The following is a 13,416-nucleotide window of genomic DNA, read 5'->3' on the forward strand; positions in this document are numbered from 1 at the left end:
TTAAAAGACAAAAAAAGACCCGCGACATGTCAAGTGTGCTTCTAAAAAAAATATATATATAATAAGAGAGAGAGAGAGAGAGAGAGAGAGAGAGAGAGAGAGAGAGAGAGAGAGAGAGAGAGAGAGAGAGAGAGACAGAGAGACAGAGAGAGAGAGAGGGGATTTGTAATTGAATTATAGCAGCGGCTCAGCCATTGGTTGAATGAAGAGGCCTTGTGCCCCCGCACGCTCCCGTCAAAGCTCCTCCCCTCACGCTTCCAAACATTTGGCTATGCAGAGGACTACATCTTATAAGAGCCTCTGAAAGTCATGTCTGTGCCATCATCTGATCTGAAAAGCCGACGGAGAGAAGGAGAAAGGTTCTGAACCCCCTCCGCCCCATCACTGATTCTGGAGGGTGGCGTGCAAGTCCCCAGAACTGAGCAGGGCGCCTCTTATTTTCTTTTTTTGGGGGGGCTCACACTGACCTCACTGGACTCTTGAATCGTCCTCAGAAACATGCAATTAGAGCACATCCTCCCCAGTTCGCTCCCAAAGACCTTTTACAACCTCTCTTCGACGGACAGTGCAAATAACAGCCCGAGGCCGCCGTCGCAACTAGATTATCAAGAAGTGGAGCGGGCGGAACCGGAGATCAACAGTGCTCCCAAGAAATACCTGACGACCGTGGGGAACGGGATGATGGGTGACCCGGAAGGGGACACGTACGCTAAAACCGGCCCCGATGGGAGGAAAGGCTCCCCGGTGCTCGGGGAGGACGAGTTGACCAGCGGCCGGCGGTACAACTTAGACGAACTTGGTTCTGATCGCTATTTCATCTCGTCTTCTCAGGCGAGTTCCGACATGGCAAGTCCGTGTTCCCTCTTCCCATACGCAGGGCAAACAGGGTCCGTGTACACTGGCACCACCGGGTCCAGGTACCCGGCATCGCTCCACTACGGATCAGTCCTGCCGCCCGCCGGCTTCTCCTCTTCGTCCGTTTGTACCGGTCGGAGTCAGTTCGGCAGCGGGGGCTACCAGTTCAGTCAGGGTCCTGGCTGCTTGTATCCGTCGTACCCCGGCACCGGCATCAGCTCCATGTCTCTGCCGGGCTCCGGCGCCGGCCCGAGGGCGCAGGTGTATCTTTGCAACCGGCCTCTGTGGCTCAAGTTCCACCGGCACCAGACTGAAATGATCATCACCAAGCAGGGCAGGTAGGCATATATATATATATATATATATATTTTTTTTTTTTATCCAAAATTAAATTTACTGTACATTATTTCGTTTTCACTTTTACGCACGAGTACAAATTGACTTTATTGTTTTTGGTCATTCATTTATTTGTGTGTGTGTGTGTGTGGTAAATGTATTTTTCGTTTCTGCGCATTCAATTCGCTTAAAGAAAAATAGCGTACAATGATGAAAACATGTTTTAAAATAATTATAATAATAATAAATCAAAAATGTGTTGCACCTTTCCCAGACGGATGTTCCCGTTCCTGAGCTTCAACATCACCGGATTGAACCTCACGGCTCACTACAATGTTTTTGTAGAAGTTATTCTGGCGGACCCGAATCACTGGCGCTTTCAAGGCGGAAAGTGGGTCACTTGCGGCAAAGCGGACAATAATATGCAAGGTGTGTTTAAAAATAAAAAAAATACATAAATAACAAAACGTGGATTTGTCACCTCTTGAAAATGTATATTTCGTTAGAATTGCATTTATTAGGATTAAATAAGGACAAAGATTGGTCACATCGCTGGTTTTGATTTAGATCATAAAGGCTTGAACAAAACACGTTCTTGGGTGACTAACGAGTAAAAAATATATATGGTGAAATGGTAAATTTAACGAATTGGCTTTAAGATTTAATTGATCGCATTTTATAATTAGAAATAACTTTCTGAGCAAGAATTATTTAGTTAAAACGCTACTAGTGTTTTGTTTTTTTTGAACTTTATATTATTTTAATGAAACAAAGCTTTAAAATGAAGAACAGAATTACTGTTGGAAATTAAAATAAAATTGTTGCTATGAAATAAAATAAAGGTGTCCATTGATTTGCTTGTTTCACTTTTTGTTTCAAATTTTACTGTAACGTTTGAGATAAACTTCAGATAATCGGACACAAAGGAATGAAGAAGAATGCATAACATTTGAAAGCCGAAATTTTCTTCGTTTTAAAATTGTGCAAGTTGCATATTTTTTTTACATTCATTATTATGTGATCTCAATTTTACAGGTAACAAAATGCATGTTCATCCTGAATCCCCAAACACCGGTGCCCATTGGATGAGGCAAGAAATCTCCTTTGGCAAGCTGAAGCTGACAAACAACAAAGGGGCCAACAATAATAACACACAGGTAGCTTTTGTCTTTATTTTAATTTAATTTAATTTTTTTAATTTTCTTAAATGAGCTACATAAAAGTGTAGGGTAATTTTTGGCACATTTACTGTTTGGAAAAACAGTCATCTTAAGCAGGCTTGATTTTTCTTGTCTTAGGCCTCATCGCTTAAGATGCGAAATCAGTTTGGTTTTGTTCTTAGTGTTGCATTAAAGCTGCTCATGTGCATTTCCTTTTGCAGATGATAGTCTTGCAATCGCTTCACAAATACCAACCACGGCTGCACATTGTTGAGGTGACAGAGGATGGAGTGGAAGACATGAGCAACGAGGCCCGAACTCAAACCTTCACCTTCCCTGAGAACCAGTTTATAGCCGTCACCGCCTACCAGAACACAGATGTAAGAATTTCAACTATATTAGCTGTTTGCAATGAAAATATAGATATTGTATTTTAATGAGTGTTTTTTTTCTTTTTCTTTTTTCAGATCACACAGCTGAAAATTGACCACAATCCATTTGCAAAAGGCTTTCGGGACAATTATGACTCGTAGGTTTCTGCACTTGTGGTAACATTCCATTTTTGCATCTTTCCAATCTAATTGTCAAATTTTTCTTCATTTGAGCAGAATGTACACAGCCCCAGAGGGTGACAGGCTGACTCCATCGCCGACAGACTCTCCCCGATCCACCCAAATAGTGCCGGGGGCTCGCTATGCCATGCAACCTTTCTTTCCGGACCAGTTTGTCAATAACTTACCACAGAACCGCTTCTACAGCAGCGAACGGGCCGTGCCCCAAACCAACAGCCTCCTGTCGCCACAGAGCGAGGACGTCACCGCTGCCGCCTCAGCCCAACGCTGGTTCGTCCCCCCGGTCCAGCAGCCGGGCACCAACAAGCTGGACCTGTCCTACGACAACGACTATTCCACCAGTAGTCTGCTGTCCTACGGCATCAAACCTCTATCCCTACAGACGTCCCACGCCCTTAGCTACTACCCCGATTCCGCCTTTGCCTCCATGGCAGCCGGCTGGGGCACAAGAAGCTCGTACCAGCGCAAGATGACCACAGGCCTTCCCTGGTCCCCTCGCCCGAGTCCGCCAGCCTTTGCAGAGGACCAGCTGGGCATCACGAAAGACAAGCTGCCGGAGGAAAGCGCACCGCCTGCGGCCACCTGGATTGAGACTTCTCACTCGCTGAAATCGGTGGATTCTAGCGACTCCAGCGTCTACTCCATGGTGTGCAAGAGGCGCAGGATGTCCCCCGGGGGCTCCAGCACAGAGAACTCTCCGACCATCAAGTGTGAAGATTTGAGCACTGAGGATTACAATAAGGACAACCCAAAAGGCATGGGTTATTATGCATTCTACACAAGCCCCTAAGACTGTCATTTATTCAAACTAAATATAACAGTGCTCTCCATTCCATGTTAATGTCTTTTTTCTCTTTTCTCTAAAGGTGCCAAAGCTTAGTGTTGCTCCCCCAAGCAAGCTGCACAAGGTTATTTTCCCAGGCCAACCCCTCTCTCATACCTGAGCAGAAACATGCATAGTGGTTGTTGGTTTTAAACAAGCATGTCCCTTTTTAAATCTTTTTTTTTTTAACAAATGGGATTTGTTCTTCCCCCACCCGTGTGTATTTAAGTCGTTTCCATTGTACAGTATTTGTGCACTTTAGAATGTGATGTACCTTGTACAAATTGTCTTCATGGAGGTGTTATTAAATGGAAAAATAAAGCTGCTTTTCATAAAGCATCTTCCAAATGTCTTTCTGTGTATGATTTATTCATATAGAACATCAAAATAACCAAGAAAATGAGCAGTTATAAAATGGATGGAATAGAATTTTGCCCATTTGAAGCTGGCAACATATGAGTCATATCAGTCCTGGCCTTCTAGTGAATTCATTGGTTCTCATTACAGATGACTTGTGAAAAAGTAAAATGGATCATGCAAATAAGCTGCACCGGCTTCTTACAGTCAGGCTGTCAGTTTTCCACATATAGCACTGTCAACACATTCAGTTTTCAAATCAAGGAAAATTGTATGCAAAATATAAGCCACAATCATGCACTGTAGTTATTTTGTGGCACTGAAATAAATTATTACGAAAAACATTTAAACCCAAAAGCCTTTGCACATTACCAAGTCTTTAAGGGAGACCGGGGCTAGTTGTATCACTTTGTATACTTTTATATATTTATTGAAATCAATGTGTCATATATAAACACAGATTATACCAGATGAAAGACCAAAGTCTTAGGTATATTTTTTGTATTTATGACACTTTCATACTTTGTGTCAATGCAGAGTTATAAGCCATCAAATAGAGGAAGTGAACATGTGACATATTGCTCCACCAACAGGTAACTTGTCACACTACATGGAGTAAGATGTCACACTGGATTTTGCAACTAATAAAACAAGGACAAAATTATCCTTGTTCTCCTGTTTTGTTTGTTTGTTTTTACAGCCAGAGAAATTGTTTATCATTGGTCTTGAAAATTTACCCTAGCTATTGAGTAAACTTAAACAAAAAAATATTTTATTAAATAGATTAGAGTCCTTAGGAATTGCTGGCATGTAGGCCGTAGCTCTCAGCCTCAAATGCCTGTTTTGCTTCTGGAAATTTGAGATTAAATTTAATTTTTAAAAAAGCATTTCGGTTGATTGATGGATGTTTCATCATGAAACTTAAACCAGTCCTCACATGTGGGCATACTGTAGTTCCAACAAATGAAAAAATCTATTTATAAACAATGAAACAGAACATGGCAAATTAATTTTCTCACTCTTCAGACTCATCATCTGAATAACAATTCTGGCATATGTAACTAAAGTTCCCAGAGGTGCTTTTTTCATTGGCCCATTCTTTGCATATGTGACAACAAACCCCAAAATGAACTGAGACATGTTGCCCCAAACTACCATGTTGGCTAATACTTGCTCTAGTTTAAAGCTAGCTTAAAACAGAGCAGTGAATGAGGCATGACAAGATGCCTGAATCTCTCCTCTAACGAGTCTAAATAATTTGCTGCTAGAATTTGTCTATGTGCGTCGTACTGTTTCAAAATATATGAAGTTTAAAAAAAATACTTTGAGTTGTGCAAAACAAATAACTGGCACTCATCTCAGTTTACAATGTTGTAAGCTCAGACTGTACACAATTCCTGACCATGTAGAAAACTAGTATTCCACTTTTTCGTTGCGCCGTCTGGTGGGGAAGAAAATTGCAATGTGACAACTTACCCGTGATACAACTCGCCCCGGTCTCTCCTTAATGAAAAGGGCCATGTTGACTTTCACTTTAATTCCCAATCAGTATACTAACAAAGGCTTTACAATTGACAGGCAATCAGTCACAGTTGTCCGCCTTTCGCCAGGTAAGCAAGTATCCTAAAAAGGATTAGCTGCACAGAAATGAATGGATGGACATATTCTAAATTAGGGATGAGCTGATTCCAGGTTTTACAGTTTATGTGGTTTTAAAGAGTCAAGGTTACAATAACCGCTAATATTGGCTGTCAGGGGTAATATAATGATCTCTTTTCTTATTTGAGGGGACTTCTAAGCAGAGCACAATATGATCGGCTGCTTGCAGAGTTGAGTAAAGTTTGAAGTTAATGGCCTCCAATTAACTTATTTCTTCATTCTTGGTACACAATGGAGGAGGAAGGAGGGAGAAAACCAAATACTCAAAAACAGATGGGTTTTTTTGCTCTGTTGATTAATGTGCATTGTCCGAAATAAAGTAAAATAAATGTGCGCGCAGGTACTAGTTAGCCCCAAGGACAACATGAGTCCCTCACTGGTCTGTACTAAAAAATAGCTCCCAGTGATGGGACATTGTTACTTACTCAAGAAGAATAAAAAATAATGTTAACATGCATCTATATATTTAACATTACATGGTAGGTGTTTCTTTTGGATCAAATATTCAATATTGTGTTCAAAAAAATAAAATTGAGTAAATTAAAATAGATTGTGTTCAATTACAAACAAATAATGTCTTTATCTACCAAAATAAAATAAAAATTAAAGATCATTTTAGTGCTGTAATTTTAATACCGCAATAGTTTTGGTCACGGTTATCATACCGTCGGAATGTAATATTGGCCCATGCCTACTTGAACTATACTCATTACTCATTATTTTTTAACTAATTATTCAACATGAAGTCTGCCTTTTATAAGAGAATTCATAATATTTGTGTAGTCCATGTGTCCTTCTCACCTGTTTGTCTTACTTTCAATCCTCCCCCATACAGAGAACCCAATTTGAATTGCTTTGCATGTCGGATGGATTTCTAATTAATTCTGTTGTCAGACTTGTTGACAAAAGGAGGAGTCCTACTCCAATTAACACTTCCTAACAAGGTAGATTACCATGGCCTTTCAGGAAAGCTGTAAAAAAAAAAGTCTCTTGGGGGATTGCAACTGAACAATAAAAATGTTTGCACTTGTGTCAGCAATTTGTTTGTCAGTGCTGTTTTCCATTTTGTATAGCTTATCCAAGTCACAGGATAAAAGAAGACGCTGAGGACGTTTAATGGCTGTATATATGCCAAGTCTGGAGTGGCGCTGTAGTGCAGCCACAGGGAGTGTGGAAAGCGTAGAAGAAGAATCAGCAAAGAAGATGAACCACTGATCTGAATAGATAGGCCAAGACTTGAAGCCATGAGGCCGCCATATTACTCCTCCCAAGAAATGTTTCTCGACATACAATCCTATACATTTACAGTATCGAAATATATATATATATCCATCCATCCATTTTCTTAACCGTTTGTCCTCACAAGGGTCGCTCGAGCCTATCCCAGCTGGCTTCGGGCAGTAGGCGGGGTACACCCTGAACTGGTTGCCAGCCAATCGCAGCGCACACAGAGACGAACAACCATCCACACTCACGCAATCACAATCACACCTATGGACAATTTGGAGTGTTCAATTAACCTGCCATGCATGTCTTTGGAATGTGGGAGGAAACCGGAGTACCCGGAGAAAACCCACGCACGCACAGGGAGAACATGCAAACTCCACCCAGGAAGGCCGAAGCCCGGACTCGATCTCACGTCCTCTGCCCTGGAATGCGAACGTGCTAACCAATAAGCCACCGTGCCGCCCAAACAAACTACCGACCAATGTGAGGCTCAAACCCATGACCCTGAGATTAAGAGTGTAATGCTCTACCGACTAAGCTAACCGGGCTTCTTATATATATTTTTTTCTTTGCTGCCACTGGCACTGTTGTGTTTCTTTGGGCCCATGGCGAAGATAATTGTCGTCAAGAAAAATCTCAATGCACTCGCGAGTATGGAGCAACTCTGGGAGTATTTACGATCTGACTGGAAATGAGCAGCGCATTGTCTCAACTACCGCAACGTAAGCATTCGGCATTGCTCGGCTTTGCTCGACTTCACTCGGCTACCTGTTTTCAGGATATGTTCGGCTTAGCTTGCCTTGCTTGGGTGTTCGAACTCCAAAAATGAGGCATTTTTTACTCAGATTTTTTGGTCGAAGTCCGAATTGTATGATATATATATATATATATATATATATATATATATATATATATATATATATATATACAGATTTTTTATATATATATATATATATATATTTTTTTTTTAAATCATATTTAATGCTTAATTTCAGATTAATTAATTAATTACAAAGGTGGCAAATCCAGGTCCAGAAAGTAAAAACCCTTTCACAGTTTGACTTTAGCCCCAGGTGCTAGCTAGCTAGTTTACCTGCTAGGGTGCTAACTAGCTAGCATCAATGGCTAAAGCCACACTGTGGCAAGGTTTTTACTTTCTGGACCACATCTGACACAGTAGTCTGCTCGCGAGATGGGAGGAGTAAGATGGCCCCCCGTACAATCCGTTGCGGCGTCAGGGCGTGTATGGCTATTGGCTATTCGGTAGTATATAGAGATCAGTGAGACGAACACAGGAGAAGTAACAATGGTGGGTGATTCAAGTACAACAACCACATGCAAAATATTTATACATATATATATATATTTATATATATAATTATAGGTTGTTGACAGACTGGCGGTTCGCGCGAGAATTGGAGCATACGTCATCAAACTAGAGGAGTCTCCCGCATATGGTACATATGGGCGTGTTTTAAAATCTTTCTACTCTGAAGCCAGGTTCCAAAAGTGATCGGTTTCAAGCTCCAAAACGGTGCTGCCGTGTGGACGAACTGCCCAAACGGTAAGAAACTTGCGCGGATACATTGAAACGGGCATTCGTGTGGATAGGGGATGAGACAGACATGAAAAGGGGACATGAAGAAAACATGACAAAACTGAATATAATCAAAATCAAATCAACAAAAACATGGGTCATAACAGTTAGTTAGCTTTTAAATGTTCATCTTGCCAAATACTTTTTGATAGTCATTCCAAAATGGGGATAGTTTTGAGCCTGAGCAACGGGTAAATAGATATACAGTATCTCTCTCAACCACTCATGCAAGTAGAAAGTGATCAATAGTAGGTAATCAATAGACACCTCACACAGCATGTGCCCACAAATTCTGATCATGTCGTGTAATAGGAGATAGACACGCCAAGATAACACCTGAAAAACTGACCATCTTGCTAGCATGGTTCGATATAATTCTGTGTTACGTCGATAACTGGCGGCCTGTAAGGACAAGTGAAATCCAAGACACAGAATTAACACAATTACGTTCTCTCTTCCTCATCTGTAATGTGTGTCAACAGTTGTGTGTCCATGTCCTCGTCTCAGGCTCCACTTTGGAAGTTCAAGTGTAAGGCAAATGAGAATTTGGAGACAGCGTGGCCAAAAAGGGATTTTGACATCTTGACACAGATAACGTCCTTAGGCTCTTTCTGCACCTTCAGTCACACACTATTACTGCTCTCACAGGCTAAATTTAGCCACAGGCACATTTGTGTTTTGGTCGACATTTTTAGACATCACTTTTAGCAGTGACCAAGAGAGAAAGAATGGAACGGTGGCGATTAGTTGTGATTATCTTCACACTATTGCGATTTTTTGATATGTTGATAAATGTCATCCTCAAGAGTGCTTCCTCGGGGCAGCCTAACAATCTTTTTACAGAACGGACTTAATAAGCTAATTATATTTTATTGAAGGATGAACAGACTATACTAGTTGCAAATGACTTCTATACAATAAATTAGTGAAACTCATACTATGCCATTTTAAATATTTTTGATTGTTTCTTATTTCAAAGCAAGATATAAAAAAAATTATACAATTACATCAATAGTTCACTCTATGTGAAATGATACTATATAATTAATCGATCGACTACATAAGATCTTTTAATTTATTGAGATGTACCAGCACAATTAATTTGAATCGTAGTGGAAAAATTGTGTCATTTATTATGATGATTCAGCTATCTGATCATTTTAGAATAATGATAATAACACAAAAGAAGTATCTAGTATCCACTATTTGGACACGACATTTGACATAACTACACCAAATGTGTCCAAACTACGGCCCGTGGGCCATTTGCGGCCCATCATCCATTTTTCAGGAGCCCATGGCATATAATAAAAATAACATTTGACACAGCCTAGAAGGCTAGTTAGAAAATGAATTAATAAATTAATTGAAATTTAACCTAATACATTGATTTACATACTGTAGAGCTTTTCTAGAAATGCAAAGATACAAATACATTATTTGTATAGGTGTCTAGGGTTAAAATAACACAATTTAACTTCAAAATATTGTAGTGAATAAAGATTATTCAACTTTTGAAGCAAAAATAGTCTCTTCCACTTAATGCTTTGTGCCAAGGTCCGATTTATGAATGTGTCACATTATTGATCCTCAAATAACTGTTTTGAAAATGATCAGCTAAGCCTACTACAATTTGTTCTTGTTTTGGTTCTGAATGTGGAGACTTTGAAGTTCTGCTGTTCAGGTTGATTTAGATTAGTGGGATGCATTGGGACACAGTGCCGTTGGCCACCCCAAAATCTTGAGATAACCTGAACTCTTCACCGTAACTAAATCAGAAGTTAATAGGGGCGTGCCAAAAAAATTGATTCTCATAAGCATCACAATTCTCATTTAGTACGATTCAGAATCAAATTTAAATGTCCCAAAATAAATTGTATTTAAATTAATTTATACTGTCTTGCTCTTGTTTGTGTGTACCTTTATTGGTAGCAATGTTCATGTTGTACACGATTTAGCCACTTGGGGGCAGTGTGGTTCTGTGCAATCTGATACACTGTTAAGTTGTAGCCACATTAGAGAGTAGAAAGAAAAAATCACAATCAAGTTATTCCAATAAAAGTTAGTTGTTTTTTTGCAGCGTAGAAAGAGCATATGCCAGTGAGTAATGTTAAGATGCTTCTCTGAATACATTCCTGAAGCGTTTTGTATGACAAGCCATTTTTTTGAGTGATAATTATTAATTCTAATATAAAATATAAAGCATATGAAAAAATTACTGAGTGAGCTGAAATTGCACCCAAGTGTCCAGAACATGTTGAAGTGCAAAATGGCACCGTCCAAAATTTCACAATTATTATTGTCATTATGATATGTGGGAAACAAATGTTTATATTACACGTGAGTAAAAATGTCCACATTTTGGCCCATTGACTCCAATTATAAATCATAATTTGTCATGTTTTATGATGCACTGTGCACCTGATGTGTTATAGTGCATTTCCCACGATTACCCAATTTATCCCTTCACTGGGGCATCAACTAATCGTACAAAAAAAAATTGACTTTAGAGTCATAAAAACCATAATACACCGGATGGCCCTAGAGAGCTAATTTCATTTTTGGTTGAGCTGACTTATGTGCTTCCTATGTCCCTATACTTATACCGAAACAAGAAAGCGGTTGGGATCGAGAGCTCAGGCCTGCGAGCGTGTGTGGACGCATTAACAGTGACGTGCTCACGCATATGAGTGTGTGATGAGTGTATGTGCGCGCATGCGTGAATATTCCAATTTGAAAGTGTTTTTTATATATATACAGATGATAATTGTGCTCTTAGGACAATATTGCTTATATTATCCATCAAGGACATCAAAACAAATACATAAATATAAACTATATATGTATGGATAGGTCAGATGCCACTGACCATTTTGAGCAGTCGCAAGTAAAAAAAATATTTAGAAATTACTTAGATATCACACTTCCAATAGTGAGCAAAATTTTGGCTCATTTTACTTATGTGTCATATAAAAAAAAATGTTACGAGAGCTAGAGTAGCTCATGACGATTCTTTGCACTTCTATAAATTGAAGCAGAAATCATAGTCAATCAAGTGATTTTGAATCAAAAACCGTTCTGAATCGAAAATCGATTCGTAATCGAATCGCAGGCCCAAAAATTGGAATCGAATCGTGAGACAGTCAAAGATTCCCACCTCTGGTGATCACCTTCAACATACATATCAAAATTATGAATCACTTGAGTCGGGTGTGCGTCTTGACCAGAGCCGAACCCCTGAGACTGATTTGATCAACCCTAGGTTAAGAACCACTGGCATTGAATGGCTCATAGTTTAGATCACTTGAGGTGTTTTTACAGGCTACATGACACACTGGCCCGAGGCTCACTTCTCTCCACTACAACTGCTTCATCATTGGAGGATGTTCGACAGAGCGTCTACTGCCGGGTATAATGCTCACAGGTCTGTTGGAGTGAGACCATGGTGTGAGATGAGTCTCAAGTTAGCGGGGCCACAAATGTTTGGAGGAAGGTGTTGAGTGTTGGCAGAGAGCACATAGGTGACAGGAACCGGAGTTGCTGAGGAGCCCTTGTGTCAGATTCCCGTGTCCCGCTCCTGAGTCACTGGCGCATGCTTAATGTCGGGGAGAGTATCCCCGCGGCTGAGCTGCACTTAAAAGCACATTGATTTCAAACCTCTGCGTTCCCTCTGGAGGCTGGTGGGACACATCACAACAGGCAGAATATCACCCCACTCCGCCCCTACTGACAGCGCCATTTACCGTCTCCAAAACTCCTCCCACTATCCACCCAACTCTGTGTTGATTTGGATACAACATGCTAGCAGTTGCCCTCTTCTGCCCCACTCGCCTAGAGTGTCCCAAAGGAGTCCAACTGGATTCGAGGGGCACTAGGCTTTCCACAAGATCCCACGTGAGTGATGTTTGGGGTAGGACATAAAGAGGCAGTCATGTGGAAAAGATATGAATCAAAATCAATGCAATGGCACTTTGGGAAGCGCCGACAGATTTGGGGGTTTCCTTTCCCTTCTCTCCCTCTCAGAAGGCAGAACCACTTGGGACAAAGCAACATGAAGTGAACCCTTTGGGACAGAAAAGCTTAGCCGTTTACCGCACAAAATATGGCGCAGTTAATACTCATTTGGTGCCTTTAAGTATAACACACCGCAGATCTTTACCTTAACTCATTCACTTCCAAGCCATTTTCACTGAAGCAACCCCCTTCGCACCTGTCTGTTTTGCTGGATTTTGACTGATTTTGCTCTGCTCACAGAATATTGTGTTCTATTTCTATAAAAACATGGAACCTACCAAAAGAAAGAGTAGAGTCTCTTCTTCATCAGGAAAAAAAGTATATTTGTATCCGTTTCTGTTATATAGCTAAGTTTCATCATTATTCACAAATCTGTTTCAAACAGTGGGGGAAAGAGCTTCTTGTAACATAGCCCTGTTTGATCTCTTATACTCTGCTGCCACCTGCTAGCCGTTTTTGCAATAACTACCATTTCTTTAAGCGTTCTCTTCAGTTCGGAGGCTGCATCAAAGCCTTCTGTATACTCTTGCATAAAAAAACATAATAAATGTATACATGCGGTTTTGGGACCATGGTAATATCTAAAATAGAACGTTTTTGGGAGCAAATGAGTTAAACGAGATAGACCCTTCCTTAACCTTTGTGGAAAAAACATCACCTAAAGGCGAGTTTAAAAGGCAGCACAGTTTAAAATGTTTTTGACTAGGATGGGTGAGTACCAATACCAGGTACAGGTATCGGTGCCGATACCTGGCCTTATTTCAAGGTATCAATATTCGCGATGGTGGCCGATACCGATATCAGTCCTCTTGTGGC

General features: G+C 40.4%; 1 protein-coding gene across 1 annotated transcript; it reads left to right on the forward strand.

Moving 5' to 3' along the window:
• Nucleotides 1-279: 279 nt before the first annotated feature.
• On the forward strand, nucleotides 280-4,098 carry eomesa (eomesodermin homolog a). Its single transcript, XM_086062432.1, has 6 exons — nucleotides 280-1,193; nucleotides 1,466-1,620; nucleotides 2,227-2,348; nucleotides 2,573-2,731; nucleotides 2,819-2,880; nucleotides 2,960-4,098. Exons 1-6 carry the CDS (start codon nucleotides 499-501, stop codon nucleotides 3,711-3,713), a joined length of 1,947 nt encoding a protein of 648 aa, XP_085918558.1. The 5' UTR covers nucleotides 280-498; the 3' UTR covers nucleotides 3,714-4,098.
• Nucleotides 4,099-13,416: the final 9,318 nt, after the last annotated feature.

This window comes from Leptonotus elevatus, chromosome 19 (genome assembly GCF_054856555.1).
Source record: "Leptonotus elevatus isolate MCC_2025b chromosome 19, RoL_Lele_1.0, whole genome shotgun sequence".
NCBI lineage: Eukaryota > Metazoa > Chordata > Actinopteri > Syngnathiformes > Syngnathidae > Leptonotus > Leptonotus elevatus.

Bases quoted from the DNA above. Each gene is read 5' to 3' on its own strand.
- eomesa (XM_086062432.1), top strand. From the start codon at position 499: ATGCAATTAGAGCACATCCTCCCCAGTTCGCTCCCAAAGACCTTTTAC. The intron at 2,349-2,572 runs GTAGCTTTTGTC...TTCCTTTTGCAG, and splicing joins CCAACAATAATAACACACAG to ATGATAGTCTTGCAATCGCT. The intron at 2,881-2,959 runs GTAGGTTTCTGC...TCATTTGAGCAG, and splicing joins TTTCGGGACAATTATGACTC to AATGTACACAGCCCCAGAGG.